General features: G+C 41.1%; 1 protein-coding gene across 2 annotated transcripts in view; it reads left to right on the top strand.

Moving 5' to 3' along the window:
• dennd2c (DENN/MADD domain containing 2C) overlaps positions 1-18,426 on the top strand; it is a 30,439-nt gene extending 12,013 nt beyond the window's left edge. For both annotated transcript variants that reach the window (XM_048982721.1, XM_048982722.1), the window contains exons 6-19: positions 1,401-1,494; positions 1,729-1,773; positions 2,161-2,348; positions 2,921-3,030; positions 3,600-3,669; positions 3,750-3,827; positions 7,543-7,683; positions 7,777-7,925; positions 12,097-12,274; positions 12,499-12,540; positions 13,073-13,181; positions 16,570-16,812; positions 17,172-17,258; positions 17,345-18,426. In XM_048982721.1, the coding sequence (XP_048838678.1) occupies positions 1,401-1,494; positions 1,729-1,773; positions 2,161-2,348; positions 2,921-3,030; positions 3,600-3,669; positions 3,750-3,827; positions 7,543-7,683; positions 7,777-7,925; positions 12,097-12,274; positions 12,499-12,540; positions 13,073-13,181; positions 16,570-16,812; positions 17,172-17,258; positions 17,345-17,376 (1,566 nt within the window). In that variant the 3' untranslated portion in view covers positions 17,377-18,426. The remainder of the gene's footprint in view (positions 1-1,400; positions 1,495-1,728; positions 1,774-2,160; positions 2,349-2,920; positions 3,031-3,599; positions 3,670-3,749; positions 3,828-7,542; positions 7,684-7,776; positions 7,926-12,096; positions 12,275-12,498; positions 12,541-13,072; positions 13,182-16,569; positions 16,813-17,171; positions 17,259-17,344) is intronic.
• Positions 18,427-18,463: the final 37 nt, after the last annotated feature.

Raw genomic sequence — 18,463 nt, 5'->3', positions numbered from 1 at the left:
AAGCACTGATGAGCAGTGATGTAGCAGGGGAAACTGTGTGTATGTGGGTGTTTAAGTGGGAAGTAGTGAGCTGCAATCCACATGTGACTGGGGTGGTTTCGGTGAGTTAGAAGAAGAAAGGGGAAGATGGTATAAAACAGGGAGCAGAGGTATGAATGGATGAGCTCCATTTAAAAAGAGAGAGAGATCTCCCAGAAGATGAAAAATCAGGACCTTTTGCTCCCAGTACTGATGAATGAGAGCTGCTGCATTGAAGATCAGCACAAAGACGTGAGAAAAGTCGCAAACTGGTTTTCGGGAATCTTATTAACATTGCTGTCACATTTTTGATGACGAAGTTTTTTGCCTAGTAAATTGTAGCTTCTTAGTGTTTAAAAATGTTCTACAGGCGTTAGTGGCACCATCAGCCCAGTGTATGTTAAAAGCTACAGGCTCTGTGGTGCATTTGGGAACTTTTGTTGCGAGATTGTCAGTTCTCTTGTTAGCTTTGTAAATTTGTATTTGTTCTGTGAATTGATTCATTTCAGTGGCTAGCTAGCAAGACATAAATTAGCCATAAATTAGACATAAATCTTTGTGGGTAACTTTAGCTTTGTCCTGTCTGTCGATACATATTTTCCTGACCCAGTTTTAAAATGGGAGTCTCTGCACTGATAGGAATGAAAAGTATGTGTGAATGTTTTGACACATAAGCTAACTGTCCTAGACATTAGACGTATTAAATCCTTGTGATTGCATAATTTCATTATTGGAGTAACTATAGTTCATTGAACTATGTCAATGAACTATGACTATGAATAAACACAAGCTGAATGTATTGCTTGTTGTTAATCTCTGTGGCACAGATAGAAGAAGCCAACAATTATGGGAAAGTTTAATATGAATGCAAATATGAAGTGATTAGGAGCATGTGTGCAGCCCTTTGCCAGCAATGTGGCAGACCCTTGTTGGGATGGGTGCATTGTCTCCAAGATGAACCTTGCTTACTCATATTCTCCTCATATTCTGGAATTCCCCGACTGTTGTTAGCTTGCAAAGATGCAATGGAGTGGATTTTCTCCTGAGCCTTGGTGGAATTGCAGTACAGATTTAGGTTGCTGTGATGGAAAACTTAAACTTCTTACAGTACTCACTGTATAAAGATTATAGACTCCACTTTAAGATTATACACTCCAAGTTGCCCAAAAAAAACTTGCAAAACTTTTTTCAACTTCATATAGCTAGTTTTTTCAAGCCAATTTGAAGTTTATTCACAAACTTCATTTTCTAGTTTTAGATGTTGTTAGATTTTAGGACCCTACTACCCTGTGTGTTAATGGAGGTGTGAATTGGAAATCTGTTGACGTGGAGTCTAAGATGAAGATGGGTAGTCCAGGAGTATCATATGTTCTCTGTTGCAGTATTTGAACAAGATCCAGGAAATCTTCAACATCAAGAGGGGAAGGAAGAGATTGAGGAGTCAGGGGAGGAATGGATTTGACGGCACAGTCAGGGGTGAGAGGCATATTCATCCATACATACTGAGACACTCATACTCATACACATACTCATTCACACATAGTAACACCGAAATACAGTAGCATACATTCAAAGTCATTCACAGATAATTATGCAGTCTTGTTCTGAATGTGGATACAGGCATAGATGAAACAGCACAACGGTCTTTTACTCGTTTCTTGTGTATCTTTTCTCTAACTTTCTTCCCTTTCTTTTTGTTCGTCCATCTAGAAGAAACTAGTGGGACAGATAGTGATGCTGAAGACGAAAGCACAGGTCAGACACCCTAACCATAACCAGCTGTGTCCCTCCAATTGCTTGTGAATGGAAAGTGTGATTGAAGTGTCTTACCGCTCACAATCCACAGATGCAAATAGCTGCTCTCTGAAAATCCAGAACAAGATTTTGATTCATCCAACCAGTGGAGTACACTGTGATTGTGATTCATTATAGTCAACTTATGGGGGGGTTGAAACTGGCTTTCTCAACCTGAAAAGTCCGCCTCTGAATAGAACAATATACCCAATTAAAAAAGGTTAAGAAAAAGATTTGTTTGCAGTGGTATTTGAGATTGCCCAGCACTTGCGTGACTATTTTTATAGTTCTTCCTCTCATATGCAGTGGGATTTTGGCTTTATAGTGATTATTGTGTGCGTTTCACAGGCAGGCAACGGCGGTGTGTGCATGTACAGTCCACGCTGCGCAGGAGCCCGCGGTACAGCACGCTGGAGCGAGACTTAATCTGTCTACAGCAGCAGCAGCTCTTCCAGCTCTTTGCAGTTGTTTCACTGCGGAGGAGTTCCCCAGGGAACACATACAGACCTGAGATTACACAGCAGTTTCCCAATAAGGTGCGCAGGCTGTACTCTACTCTCAGTTCCTATGTATTCCTATACTGACATGCCCATACTCACTCATGTTTGTGTTAAATTTGACTGGTCATCATGACCGTGGTTGATTCCTGTCACTCCCAACCCCAGGTCCCTTGTATGCTTATATGTGTACTGTTACAGGCATTTTCATAGTATTTTAAACATGCATATTTAAGGACAGATATATCTGAAGTATTTCAGAATGCTACTTAAATATTTTTGTAGTATTTTATGGCATAGTTAACATGTATGCATTTGCTTTTTTGCTATTCTAAAATATAAGCTATTGTGGATTCGTGTTTATATAAAAATAGTTTTTCAGTTTTATATAATGCACATAAAGCATACTGTAGGTGGTGAAGTATAAAGTTTAAGTTAGAAAAATATTTTTCTATCTACCATAGTTGTTCACTTATATGTTAGGTTTTTGGTGGACATATAAGTTACATTTATCACTTTGTGCATAAATGAACCTAATCTAATGTTTTTCTTCTAATTTTAGAAATTCTGCTCATCAGTTTTATCTCACTCTTCCTTCCTTTTTGGTCTAGTTTGAGAAGTCATCTCGTCATTCTCGAGAAACTGAAGACAGGTTGAAGGCCATTCCCAAATTCTGCTTCCCCGACTCTCAGGACTGGCGGCCCTGCGGAGAGCTACCAAGGTCTGGCTGGGAACTCTACCCTATGTGGCTCTGGTCCAAATTTGTTGTTCTGCTGGATTTCCTCAGCAACTCATGTTATTGTTGTTCTGTAGTGGGCAAGTAGTACAATGGTGGTTTTTAATTGGATGATAAAACTGACTTTTTTTATTCGAAGTTCACATTCTAATAATTGTGCGGTGGTATGTAAATTGGTTGAAAAAATTGGTCAAATTACTATTGCAGTAGAGTGATTAATACATTCATGTGTTTGGATTTCATATTGGGCCACCATTTTACTTAACTTAATAAGCACAATGACCAGAAGTGAGCCAAAGTATTTATGGAGATTTCCTGGTAGCATACGTTGGTCTTTCTGAAATTACCACTCTGTATTTTAACGTGGAAGTCTGTTTTTTCAAGGCATGCAAAAGCTGGTTCCTCTCTTTTTACAAGCCAATCAGAGTCTGATCAAGCATAGGTCTATGTGATAAATGTATGTGAAGCCCATATTAGCAACTTCCACCCCAGCCTGTTTCAATAAGCAACATTTTACAGTCTCATGTACAGGTAATTTTTCTTCTTTTCTGCAGTGAAACATTTTCCTTTGTTCTGACTGGAGAAGATGGAAGCCGATGGTTTGGTTACTGTCGAAAGATACTGGTGAGTAAGGGCATGTGTGTTTATGGGTCATAAAGTGACCGTCAGTGCTTGTCTAATAGCTTTGTGTGTTTGCATTTCAGCCCAGTGGGAAGGGAAAGCGGCTTCCTGAAGTCCACTGTATCGTCAGCAGGTTAGGGTGCTTCAACCTGTTTGCTAAGGTAACCTGTGTGGTCGTTATATATGACACATGATACTATATACATATACTACCCTGTGCAAGGCAGTATTAATTTTACTGATGAAAACTGGCAAATTTTCAGAGAATAGAATGAGATGGTAATAAAAATAAAAGTTCATTTATGACTGCACAGACTGTGATGAAATGTACTAACATTTTTGTCAATGAATGAAAAATAGATGAGACAAATTTGAAACTGATCCAGTCAGAAGTAGTATCTTTAGGTAGTGTTGATCGTTTATGTGCATGATTGGATAATGTTAATCTCACTGGCTTCAAGCATGTAATCCACGCAGCTCTGTCTTTATATTGTGTCTGTGAACTGCTTATGTTTGTGCTGGGCTTGGGTGAATTTTATCATGGGGGACCATAATTGTCACGCCTGGCTCGTCCGATCCTCATGTGTGCCACGCCCCCTGATTATCCACGTGTGCTTCCCTGATCTTGCCCAGCTGTGTCTGATTATTTTCGCCCAGTCTTGTCTATTTGAGTCCACGTTTTGCCCTGCCTTGTTGTCCGTCATTGATGTTAGTCCATGTCCGATGTTCCCTCGCTGTCTGCCCGTCCGCTTACCCGCTTAACCTGGCGATCCAGACAGATTCGTCAAGCAAGATCAGGGAGACACACGTGGATAATCAGGGGGCGTGGCACACACGAGGATCGGACGAGCTGGGCGTGACAATAATGCTGCTGTGTAATCTCTGGATGGTAGGATGGTATGAAAAATTAGACACCATCCAAGCCTGGTCTGTGTTACAGTCAGCTTTAGTTAGGAAAAAACATACTGACATATGGATAAATTTCACATTTGATGCAAAAGAAAACAAGGCTCAGTGCAAAACATGTGGAGAGGCAGTAATGGGGAAAATCACCACAAATTTGAAACAAAATGAAACGTGTAACAAGTAGTTGATTTTCCTTTTAATGTGTTTGAGAAGTTCAGTTATGAACTGAACTCGATGTTGAAATAAACATGACCCAATTGGTTTTCACTAGTCTGGTACTTGTTCCAGCAAACACATAATTCCTAATTTACTGAGAAAATTCCACAAAATGTCACAACTAGATCAAACAACAATAACCGTTGACAGACCTAGCAGAGAAGGGGGCAATGATGTGGACGGTGTCCATCCTAGGTTCCCATTTCCTTTATCCTCCGGGCTAACCTCCAGTCTCTGGAAAACAAGCTGAACAAATGACACTGCTGCTTTGACTCTCAAAAGGTCCTTCAAGAGTGCAGTGTGTTCCACTGGCATAGACAGTGCAATACATCCCCTTCACTGTACGCCATTGGAAACTCATTATAGAAACCAGTGGCAAGACAAAGGCGGCTAATGTGTTTCTTTATTAACATCCATTGGTGCAATAATGTGCAAGCGGTTTCCAAGTGCTGCTCAACAGTGTTAGAGCACCTGACGATGAAGTTCCAGCCATTCTACCTGCCAGGAGAGTTTTCCTCATGGCTTCTTACCACTGTTTACATTTCACTGGAGGCTATGGCTGTGCTGGACAGGCTGTATGTTGCCATTTTTTAAGCGAGAACCAGAACCCAGAAGCTATCTCTGTCATCGTTGCTACAACTCAAAGATAATCCTCCTCAAGTACCACCAGCATATCATCTGCTCCACCAGGGGTGACCAGACTTTCAACCTCTGCTACACCACATTCAAGGGCAAGTCCATTGCTTGTCTGCACCTAGGCACATCTGACAACTTCCTGGTATTTCTACTTCCAGCCTACAAGCAGGAACTGAAGCGTGCCCAACAGGCAACCAGGGAAGCACAGTGCTGGACACTCGAAGCCACATCCAAACTTCAAAACTGCCTCGATTGAACTGACTGACCTGTTTTCAATGGAGGTGGGCAGTTCAGGTTTAGAGAGTAAAAGTCCAGACCAAGATTTTGTTTCAACAGACCAGTAGAACACTCTGACTATGACTCTTTATATTCATCTGGTTGTTTGAAACAAAGTCTTGGTCTGGATTTTTACTTTTTGAACCTGAACTATCCACCTCTTCTCTTCAAGGTCTCCTTGGGGACCCAGACTGAGTATACTGACGGGCTATGTCAGGTTCTGCATGGACTTTGTGTACCCTCCCAGACTGTCCTTTCCAATTCCAACCAGAAGACATGGATTAACTCCACTATCTGTCTGAAATTGAGGAAGCAGTCCTAGGCATATCATTTCTAATGATATGGACTAGTACAAAACTGCCAGATACGAGCGATGGGGGACTGTTAATTTGACGCACAAACAATAGGCACGGACGTTGGAGAGCAACTTCAGCAGCTGTGATCTGCTTTACTTATGGAAAGGACTGCCTGCAAAAATGGATTGCATAAGCTATTCAGCTGCACTTGGACACCTCTGTCTTGATTCCAATTGTGCAGAACTGCTTCTACGCTCCATTTGAGGACCACAGCTTGGATGTGGGGGGTCTGAAGGTACCTCCAGCCCTAGTAACAGCTCTACAAGTTTCGGAGACTGACATGAGTTAAATTTCACAAAGCCACTCTCCCTGATGGCATCCTGCTATGTGTCCTGGAGGCATTTGCCAAACAGCTGACTTGAGTGTATGCTAACACCTTCAACCTTTCCCTGTCTTTGTGCATTGTGGTACATACAGTGCTTTAAGGAGGTCACAGCCATGCCTATGCCAAAGAGAGCTATTGTTTCCTGCTAAATCGACTACCATCCTGTTGCTTTAACCTTTGTAATCGTCAAACTCAACATCCCTGCGACCTTGGACCCACACCTGTTTGCATTCCAGTATAACGGATCCATGGACAATGCTGTCTCCCTTGCCCTGCACAATGCACTGGGATATTTAGAAAATTTCATCAACATTGACTGTCAGCACTGGTATGGTTTCAGTAGTTTGTAAACTCGAATGCAGGGGCCGTTTTGATGTCAATGACATCCTGGAGAACCATTGCCTCCCACATGCAAGAAGTGTCTATGGGAACAACTTCAGGTTGCAAGAAGACACTGCAAGAGCACTTAGGGTGGCTCCAGTGAGAGAATTTCTTGATGCAGAGAGGGTGCAGCAGATGCCATGGCCTGCTTGCTCCCCTGATATGAACCCTATCGAGCATGCCTGGGATGGCTTAGTCTGAGCCTGAGCGGGGCAATATTCCTCAGAGTCTACAGGAATTAGCCCGGGATCTGACCGAAGAGTGGGATGCCCTACCCATTGATGTCATCAACAACACATCGATCCGTGTCAGGGGTGGCCATACTCAATATTAGTGACTGAGTGACATTTGAAAGAGTAATATTGAACATTCTTATGCATGAAATCCCTTCAAATATGTATTTCCTGTTAAATTGACCAAGGTTGACGAATTTTTTGACAAATTGTTCAGTACCCCCAATTTTGTTTAAGCCTGAATACACAGTTTCAGGTTAATTGTGGTTTACTTTTCACTATATGTTTGGAAGAGATTGATCAATTACGTTTTGAGAAGATATATATACTTTATCTATCGAGAATATATCACATTAATGTATCATGCACATTAATTTGTGAATGAATTGTTAACAGTTTCCCCTGGAAAAAGACAAATCTTAGTTTTTCGTTCTATGAAATTCTTGGATTCACCGATAACAATGTATCTGTTAAAAAATAAAATCAGTCCTGAAAGTCCACACTTGCATAATAATTATACGTGGTGTGTGTGTGTGTGGCTGCGTAGGTTCTGGAGGAGGTAGAGCGGCGCAGGGAAATCTCGCCAGCTCTTGTTCAGCCTTTTATGCGCAGTGTTATGGAAGCGCCCTTCCCTGCTCCTGGCCGCACCATCACTGTCAAGAGCTTTCTCCCTGGTTCTGGGAATGAGGTAGGGAGTGAATATGTACCCAGCTGAAAAAGAGGCACGCAGTGCTGCATGCATTGTAGAGGTGAGAGCTCAGCCGTTGTGTGTCGCCTGCAGGTGCTGACGCTGTGTCGGCCTGTGGATTCACGCCTGGAGCACGTGCACTTCCAGAGCCTGCTGCAGTGCCTCAGTGTGGCTCACCTCCTGCAGGTGTTTGCCTCCCTGCTGCTGGAAAGGAGGGTGATCTTCATCGCAGACAAACTCAGGTACCCATAATTTATGGCTCCGCCTATGCAATGTGTACTGATTTGTACTTGTTTTCCCTATTATACGTTAAAGACGTTCTCTAAGGCCTGCCTTCAATTTACCTTTTCAGGAATAAATCTAACATTTTCAAAATTACATTATAGGTCAATATGTTAATTGATTTTTAAGCATTGTTTGTAGTCCTTCAGGAAAATATTTATTAAATTCGTTATTTTGAATTTGCCAATAATTTGAATATAAAAACTTTCTTGTTCAGTTCAGTTGGTTTTTATATAGTGCCTTTCACTACAGTTTCCCCAAGGCATTTTACATGGGGGTGTTGTGATACATTACTACCTCATTTATGCAGAATAATACATGAAAAGGGAAGACACAAAGAATGAAAGAAAGCTAGAAGAGAGGAACCAGGGAGGGAAAAATAAAACTGGGGGGGTTCCACGGTGAACTGGCTCCCCCCCCTCCCCTGGGCATGATATCATTATAGAAAAAATGGGACTGAACCAGGACTCCAGCTCAGGTGGTGCCCACCCCGGGCACCATCCGGATGTATAGGAAGGAAGGCAGAGAGCATGGGTGGTCAGAACATGCACTGACATAACTATGGCCAAGCATAGTAGATGAAAATGGCATGTACAGCAGCACCAGTAGCCATAGTTACAATGTGTTTTTTGTCAATTTGCCAGTAAGCTAAGCTGAAGTAGTATGCTTTCGGTCGAGATTTAAAGACGGAGACCAATTCGGTATCCTGAACATGAGCTGGCAAACCGTTTCATAATATAGGGGCACCCTGTACCAGATGGCTTTACTGCTAACTGTGAACTGTTATTTATATGTGGAATGATAAGGAAGCCTACATTCTCCGATCTCAGTGTATGATGCGAATTGCAAACGTGATCAGTTCTGTTAGATAGGCTGGTGCTAGACCTTTGTGTGCCTTTCATGTATGTAGAAGATCTTTATAAAGTCAGCGCGGGGCATTATGAGCTGCCCCTGGTAACAATCTCAGCTGCTGTGCTTTGAATACAGTGTGAGGTGTCCACCCAGATATTACAGCATTACAGTAGTCTAACTTTACTGTATACAGAGCATGTATTGCTTGTTCAGTGTCTTGAATAGTAAAAAAACATCATTGCTTGGCAATGTTATGTAGCCGTAAGAATAATACCTCCAATAGTGGATCCACAGGCGAATCCTTCAAGAAGCTTGTATCTAATGGCATTGCCGAACTTCGAGAAAGTTCCACATCACGGTGCGAGGTGGGGTATTTTGTACTGAATTTGAAAAATGGCTGTAGTAGGACTGGATAACGTACTATATTAATACCAACATCATGTTATGCACATGCAATTCTTGCATCAATAGTCAACTATGTTAAAATAAGGATTTTTCGTGCTTTCAATTATGTATGGACATTATAGCGCGGGGGTTAAAGTTTCGCTAAAATATTTTTACTCTGTTACTCGTCACTCTGTCATTCTGTTATGGAAAAAACAACTTGGCAAGCTCTGCAATTTTAATTATTATTCCTTATGCTTTTGCATAAGCACTGCATACGCTCCCCGAGACTGTCATATGCATTTTGATCCTTGCCATTTAAATCACTCAAAGATGGGTTTGTGAGAAATTTATGAACCTCTGTTTAGTTTTATAAATACTCCAGTATTTATTACAACAAAATCACATCACTAGGACAGCACACATATATTATTATTTATTAAACCACTTCTATATCTGGTGCATGGTTCAAATACAGCAGCCTTAGCATAAGAACATTTCACACCACTATGTCCACTAACAGACTTTTTTTTTGTAATTCGTTTTATAATACTGCTCTCAAAACACAAGGTGAAAGTTTTTTTTCTATTCATGAACAATCTGAAATCTATTTTGTAAATAGTTCTAAAAATGGAAGAACTCAACGTGCTTAATATCTGGAAAGATCCTCATTTTAAGGTATGTGCCAACAAAATAAAACAAATATTCCAAATTACAATATTTTTTGCATACAACAGAGTATTAGGGTCACGTTGAGGAAGAAAAATCTCTTTCGTGAATAAAGTGGTAGCTTAATATTGTGAGAATAAAATTGTAATATTACAAGAAAGTTGTAATTTTACAGGAAAAAACAAGACAGGGACATAAAACAAGAGCTAAATGGACTATAATTATACCTGAGGAAAAATTTACACCAAACAGGTTCTGGGAACACAGGCAAGGAACAATGGCAGTGCAGCACATATAACCATATACAATGACCCACTGAGGAATCAAGGCAAGGACAAGCACAGATAACGAGACTAGACGAGGGACAGGTGAAAACCATAGACAATTAACCAAACACTGGGAACTATGAGTAATAAGAAACAGGAGAGTGTGATTGTAATTAATGAAACACTAGGGAGTAGGTGCTACACAGTGCTTCCTCAGTGCTTCACATTCAGGAGGTGCTACTTACAGGAAGGTGCTGAGTGTCTAGTCATAGCACAAAGGACATAATAACTATTCTACTAACTCTAAAACAACACGAGACAGACATCTAGTTAAGTGTGCTTTGAACAGTTGAACGCTGTAGATTTTCGGATTATGCATTTCCATATATAATAATTACACTCAGTGCATTCAGTATGCATTGGTATAAAATGTGCAATGCTGGCCATAGAGATATAACCAAATGCTTCCCTGATGAAACAGGTTTTGTTAACATGTATGACATTTAAGTTGGTATGAATAGAAACCCAATAATGAGAAGCCAGTTACTTTCAGCAGATATTCAAAATACAGTTCTGTATAGGCATACATGCAGGATATAGCGGTTTCCACAGCTTTATTTCTTAGAGTACTGTTAATGCCAAGATTCTCCTAGATCAGGTTCTCTCATCAAATTGCACGACCAGGGGACCATATAGTAGCAGGTGGGAGATGAACTTTTTTTTCAAAGAATGGTCAACTTGACAAGATTACAGCAGCATGAAAAATTCATTAAACATGGCCTCTATAGATGGGTGCCAAGAAGAAAAATGAGCCTTAATGAGAACTTAAAGATCTGACGAATCTAGGATTTTATAGACTCGAAGCATTTTTGTGAAAATATACATGACGCATCCCTCAAAAAGACCACGCTAAACTGGCTGCAGGCAACATCCTATTATGGGGGTGATTCTCTTTATCAGGCACTGAAGCTCATAGAAGCGAAGCTGAATGATGCCACATACAGGCAAATTCCTGAAGATTACCAGCTGCGCTCTATCAGAAAAAAAACACATTTCAGCTCATGTTAACCAAAAACACACTTCCAAAGCCAGAGTGCAGTGGATAAAGAACAAAAAGGTAAATGAACTGGAGTGGGCCAGTTAGAGCCTTAACTGAAAACAAACTTTGTAGGTCAGTTACCAGTTACCAGTGGTCTCCATGAAAGTTTGCTAAACCTAAACAATTCTAAAAGGAACTAACAAATGTTCCCACACCTTTATCTGTATACTATGCTCGGGATACAGACCCAAAAAACTAATGGAAGTGATTTGATACTTCAGGCAAGTACTAACGTAGGGGTGCATATAACCTGCATTTTGTTTTTAACTCAGTTTTTAACAGATTGGAGTATTTGTATTATCCCCCTACAGCAGTGGTGTTCAAACCTCTTTGTCAGGGTCCTGGTACGGCTGATATATTTGTCCTGGTTCTTGTCTGTGTTACACATTTTTATTATTCTGTTTTGTTAGCATCAAATATTGTGTACAGGTATATAATGTGTTCGTGTTATTTGTAAATTATAAAGTAGTATTTCTAAAGGTTGCCATTTTGAAATCTCTCTGCCACCACTTCAAACCTCCTACACAATTCTCTGAATTGAAAAAAATTTAAAAATGTGTAAAAAATGGTTAATAGCAACAACAACAAAAACCATACATAACTGCCACATTCCAAATAATTGAGTAGTATTCTTGCATGTGCTTGAAATTATCAGCATATGAGTATATGATTAACTAAGCCTGATTAAATAAAAGCTAGAATGGGCTCAGAGTAGGTGTATGAGGTGAGTCAGGAGGACCATGCTTGGGTCACACCGCCGTGGACCACATATCTGCACTCAGATGTAAAGGATTCTGTAGCTTGTCGCCTGGATATGTTTTGTTTTGTGTAGTGATCGCTCTCTGCCCCCCCTCCCCCCAGCACACTCTCACACTGTGCCCATGCTGCCCTGGCGCTGTTATACCCATTCACCTGGCAGCACACGTTTGTGCCAGTGCTCCCTGCCAACATGCTGGACATTTGCTGCTCTCCCACACCCTTCCTGATGGGGGTGCTGCTCTCTTCTCTGCCCCAGCTGTTGGACCTGCCCATTGAGGAGGTCAGTCCTTCTAATCTCAACTCTAAAAGAGGTGGTAAAATTGTTCATTCCCTAAGGGCCTTAGAGCTTATTGCTAAAATCACAGTTTAGTGCACATTGTTTAATTTAAGTCTAAGGAAATGCCTGAAAGTCACATACTGTTGACATTCTGTGATGTTAGCAGTCATATGGCCCATTTCCGTGGTTTTGTCTTCAGGAAGTCATGTGCTTGCTTTTTCCTGCAGGTATTGATCGTGGATCTGTGTATGGACAAGTTCGTCAGACAGGTATGTTGGAAGGGTGCAGCTATAGTGCTGGAAGAGCACAAGAGAGGATCATGAGCCTAGTGGAATATTCTTTTCTATTCAGTTTTTTTTTTTGTATTTGCGACTCATACTGGTGTTTCCATAGAACAACAGTGCAATACTTAAAAACATATAAAAGCATTTCCATATGCATGTGCAATCTCACATCTTGATATATGGAATATCCACAATTAATACTGTGATATTTAACAGAAAAGGTGAAACTACCCAAAATAAACTATAGCCAAATAGAGCTTATTCTGTACAAAAAGTGTCTCAAGTAAGTTGATGGTGTTGCTGCGAGTTGTCAACAGACACAAAGCAGTGGCAGCCAATGCAGTGTGATTATTGCACATACGCATATTACAATGATGATGTAGAAACCATATGTTGTGCAGCTCCTGATATGAAAGTTACTGCTATCCTGTTATGCACTAACTAATCCTGACAGTATTGTCAAAAGCGCGATTCCACGTCCCCTTCTTTCTACCTGTCCTCCTCCTCCACATTCCAGTTGGGTGATGAGGACTGCATCCTGCCCAGCAAGCTGCAGGCTGCGCTGCACCACATTCTGGAGCACAGGCAACAAATCATGGGGCAGGAAGAAGGCGTCAGTGGATCAGGTTGGTACATCATGTGTGTGACACTGGGGTCTGCTGTGGCACCTGAGACAAAAATCATTAACCCAAACACTGCTGAGTCATTGAGCCACATGGTGTGAGTATTTTAGTGAGTGACAATGAGTGAAACATTATTATCTACTGTAACTGAGTATACAGTAATCAACATTTATATATAAACACATTTAGTCCAAAGTCACTTGGCTTCCGAATCAGCCAGGACATGCTAGCTAGAGATGGGACCAAATCCAATACCAACTATCCGATACCGACAAAAGAAGTCTGCAGGATTTGGAGGAAGAATAGATGTTTCACAGAAATTCCACGACTAAGGATCAAATCTAGAGTATGATTGCAGCAATGAGTAGATCCCACTACATTCTGTAGGACACAAGAAGAGTCAAGAATGGAAGCCAAGGCTATTGCTAGTGGAGTACAGTCATTTTCCATATTTTTTCATTCCCAATAATCATAGCTTTATCTGTACTCTCAACCATATTAGTTAGAAAGTCTACAAACTACTACTTAAAACTAGATCACGAGAATAAAGAAAGGTGAAGATTTAGAAGAGGTTAAACCTGCAAGAGCTAAGATTTAAAATGTGTTTAATCTGTAAGCGTCTAAATGACTCTAGATTTAACTCAAATAGAGCAGCCAGATCCAGCCAGAGCCACTATCTGTGTGAGCAGGACGAGGGCTGTCATTGTAACTGTACCCTGGAGGTTTCTTTACTGCCCCGAAGTCATGGGAGGAGCCAGGTGCATTGGAGACAGCAGGACTAACAGCAGTGCAATAAAGAACAGAACAGCAGTGCAATAAAACACAAGATAAATGCCTAAAAAGCAAGTATAGGAATTTTAGTCACTCCAGGGCTCTTGACAGGGGTATGTGGCAATCCATAATGACATCATTTATACAGAATGACAGATGAAACAGGGAAAAAGATAGAAAGACACACACACACACAAATAGACAGACATGTGGAACCAACACAAAAAAAATTGGAGGAAAAAAAACCTCTGGGGGTCCAAGTCTGGCTGGCTTTGTTACTTGATTTATTCTTTTTTGTGGTCCAGCACTCTGCAAATCATTAGAAGTGAACCCCATTTTCTGTATGTTCACCTGAATACTCAGAGTCCTTCTGATGTAGGTCTGAAACTATACTTATTAATTTATTTCAAATTCCACTTGTATGGTACATATGAAGCCCTGGTGGGGCCACCATTTTCTGTTTTTTATTTTTATTTTTAAACTTTATACATGTAACTATATTATCTGATGCTTTTATCCAGAAAGACTTGTAGTAGAGGGAAGGGATCTGAACCAATGCTCTATGGGGTGCATCAAATTACTTTTTAACTCTTGGCTCTTTCACCAATTCTTTGCCCACAAAACAACAAGTAAGACTGACAAACAAGTGGTTGTATCTTGCCTGATGCCAGGATACCTTTTGAATGGTTAAATGTGGTTAATCGCTGTCACACACTCACAGACAGACTGCTACAGATTTAATTTGCCATTCGGGGATGCTAGCAACTAAAAATCAATATAAACTTTATTACGGGATAATCAGAAAATCATCTCAGGCTCGACAGTTTTAGAATGCCTGACCCGTGCAGTGTTCCTGGGAAGTTTGCAAAAAGATTCACGGAATAAATGTATATGTGACATGGCTCTGTTCACTCTTGGTTGCCCTCTCTTGACAGTTGCAATTTTGCTCCCTTCTGTCATTGCAGTTACAGGTTTGATTCTGATCATGTATACATTTTTATGTGTGGATTTTCAACCTTGTAAGGTGAAGTGATGATAAGGTTCATCAAAGATCCAATGGCGTACATGCAGTAAATCAGTGTTTCTCAACTGGTAGGACGCAGCTTAGTAACGGGTTGCAAAATTGTCAGGGAAATGCAGTTCGGTCCATAATGGGTTGCTGCACAGAAAGTTTCCTAGTCAGTTGATAAGGAACCATGCTTGATAGCTCACATCAGCCTATCGCATCACAGGAAATACCATTTCAGCTAATCATAGCATAGTCTTTTAAGAATGTCGATGAAGAAGGCGAATCGAAACTTGCCTTGTTGATGGCAGAGGTCTGAGGAGAATTGCCAGATTGGGTCAAGCTAATAGAAAGGCAAAAGCACATGGGCTACAATAGCTGTAGATCACACTGGGTGCCACTCCTGTCACCTAAGAAGAGGAATCTGAGGCTACAGTGGGTATGGGCTCACCAACATTGGACAATGGAAAACTGGAAAAACATTGCTTGGTCAGATGAATCTCAATTTCTGCTGCAACATTCAGATGGTAGGGTCTGAATTTGGCATAAACAACATTAAAATATGGGTCCATCCTGCCTTGTATCCATAATTCAGGCTCGCGCTGGTGGTATGGGGTATGTGGGGTATGTTTTTGGCACAGTTTGGGCCCCTTAGTACCAATTGAGCATGGTTCAAATTCTCCAGCCTACCCGAGTATTGTTGCTGACCCCGATCATGTTTATCCCTTTATGACCACAGTGTACACAGCTTCTAATGGGTACTTCCAACAGGATGACGCCCCATGTCTCAAGCGTCTCAGATTGGTTTTGTGAAGAGGAAAATGCGTTCACTATGCTCAAATGGCCTCTTCAGTCACCAGATCTCAATCCAATAGAGCACCTGTGAGATGTGATGGAACAGGAGGTTCACATCAACGAAGGTGCAAGCAATAAATCTGCAATTGTAGCACATGTGATGATTTTCTGTGGAATGTTTGTGTAAGTGTGGGGGACTTGTCATCATGGACCAGTGTCTTTAAGGAATGCTTGAGCACCATGTAAAATGTGTGCCATGAAGAATTAAGGCAGTTCTGGGGGCAAAAGGGGATCCAACTCAGTACTAGCAAGAGTACCTAATAAAGTGCCCTGTGAGTGTCTTTTTACAATGTGCAGAAACGTGTCTCCTGTTATTCAAACCTGTCAACAGATGCATTGCCTTTGATTTATCAATCTTCCAAATTATGTTTGCAGTTTGAATTATACATAATTTCAAAACAAATTCCTGGCTGTACTGAAATTGCATCATACTGTGACCTCAATACCGAGGTTTGTACCGAACCATGCGTATTGTGTACTGTTACACCCCTAGTAATTATCACCAGTGGGTAAAACACTTATTTGCTTTAATTTCAGCAGAAGCTTTTGTCGAAAGTGACATACAAGCAAGGCAGCCAGTACATTACAAGCACTTGACATTGCGTAACGACTATGAAAATAATTAATGTGGAAGAGATGGAAGGTACACAAGCAAATTTTCAAGCCAAATAGCAGCAGACTGATTTTGCCCTTTGTAATATTAGTTGTATTTGTTTTTGTCTCCTCCTTGTCTCTTGCCACTATGACTATGGCACTCAGATGAAGAGCAGAGCCTGAACTCACTCATATCAGAAGCATTTGTGCACTTCTTTGTGGAACTGGTGGGCCACTACAAATCACACATGAGCGAGGCTGCCGGTGGGGCGAGGGAACTGCAGCGTGATGCTTTCCGCAAGTCGCACCCCTCACGGGGAGCCCGCCAGTTTCTGCAGCTCTTCATGGAAACACAGATGTTTGCTGGCTTCATCCAGGACCGGGAACTGCGCAAGGGCGGTGTGAAGGGTGAGACCTGGAGACTTTTACAGCCAGGAATTTTCTTAGGGAATTCCTTGGTGTACTGTAGAAGAGAAGACAAACTTATTGCATCAGACATCAGTCCGGCTGTGATTAGTGTGTGATATCAGTTTAGTTCAAGTTCCGAATATCTTTTTGGACAAAATGGACATTGTCTTACATAATACGTAATTTATTAAATGTGTTAATAAGAAGCTATTAATAAAGCCACAGATGTTTAGCATATTATTACCAGAAAGAAATATTTGGTGTTTCTGCAGAAGAATGGCTCCATTTTGTGTAGTAGGGCACAGTGGGTTTGGTCAGAGTAGGTGTTTGTGGATGACTATCCCTTCTTTCTCTTACAGGACTATTTGAGCTGAGGGCTGTGGAACATCTGAACTCAAACCCACCGCCTGAGCCCACTGGAGTGAACAAGTTCATCAAGGGACTGGGTAAGTGAGCCCATCTTTCCTCACACATCATTCCTTACTTGCAGCAGAAACTATATTTGGTTAATTTTGCTTGGTTCTTTTTTCAGGGAATAAGATGAAGTTTTTGCAGAAGAAGTAGATTGGTGATTTGGTGAAGAGACTGACTGAACAGGCCTGCACTTCCAATTCCCAGCATGTGATACAGTTTCTCAGGTGCAGCCTGAGCTCAGCCAGACCTGCCCTGTATGACTCGCCCTGAGCTTAGGGGGAAGCTGTGACTGACACCTGCTGATATGAGAAAGGCAGGACTTTGCACATACCCCTCATAAATCCATTCAGCATTGGTCCAGATTTAAGTGAGCAGAAAGAAGAGGTGAAACATGCTGGCAGGATTTCTTTTCTATGTCATCTCAAAGTACAGATAAACTGGTATTTTTTTGTGTTGGGAGGAGCATGTCCCTGTCTGCAATGCATGTATTCTCAGGCTACAAACAGCGCTGAAAACGCATTTGACTTTTATTTTATGTCACTCTTTATGCCTTTAAGCTGCTAGCCTCAGTTAAATTTTGCAACATTGTCTTAATATGTACATGCCTCAAAACTGATAAAGCACAAACACTTTGTAATAAAAAAAAAATACAATTGTATCTGCAGGTTGGGAAGCACAGTGGCTCAGTGTTTTGAGGGCTTCAACCCCGTGGTCTGCGTCTGTGTAGCATTTGCATTTTCTCCCTGTCCACACAGATTTCATCTGAATACTTCAGTTTTCTTAGGTAGTTCGAAGACATGCAGTTAGGTTAGTCCAGTGGTCCTGAAGGTGGTCCTTGGACCATTGGTGGTCTATGAGCATCTGCTTGGTCTGTAGGCTGACATAGTCATCTTTCGTAAAGCTGTTTAGGACAAAGGAAAGAATATAGTATTTTACAGAAGTCTGAATTATTGTGGTCCAGCTCTTTTTTTTCCGCTGGTGCCAATTTCTACAGTGTTTTACATTCATGCACCAAGCATTAAATGATGTCACATTTAGAACAAGGTGGTCAGTTTGCTACTCTGCAATAGCCTGTGATGTGATCTAGTGGTTCTGCTGTTTGTTTTGATGCATGAGTGTGATTCAACCGTTGCACTTAATATTGTTAATACCATTTTGTAAATCCATATTATATTGTGAATAAAGTTTTTGTTTATAATATGCTGGGCTTGCTGTATGACGTGGCTCTGACGCTTCT

This window comes from Brienomyrus brachyistius, chromosome 18 (assembly GCF_023856365.1).
Source record: "Brienomyrus brachyistius isolate T26 chromosome 18, BBRACH_0.4, whole genome shotgun sequence".
Taxonomy (NCBI): Eukaryota; Metazoa; Chordata; class Actinopteri; order Osteoglossiformes; family Mormyridae; genus Brienomyrus; species Brienomyrus brachyistius.
Note: the sequence above shows the minus strand (reverse complement) of the source record. Positions and strands in the feature narration are given on the sequence as shown.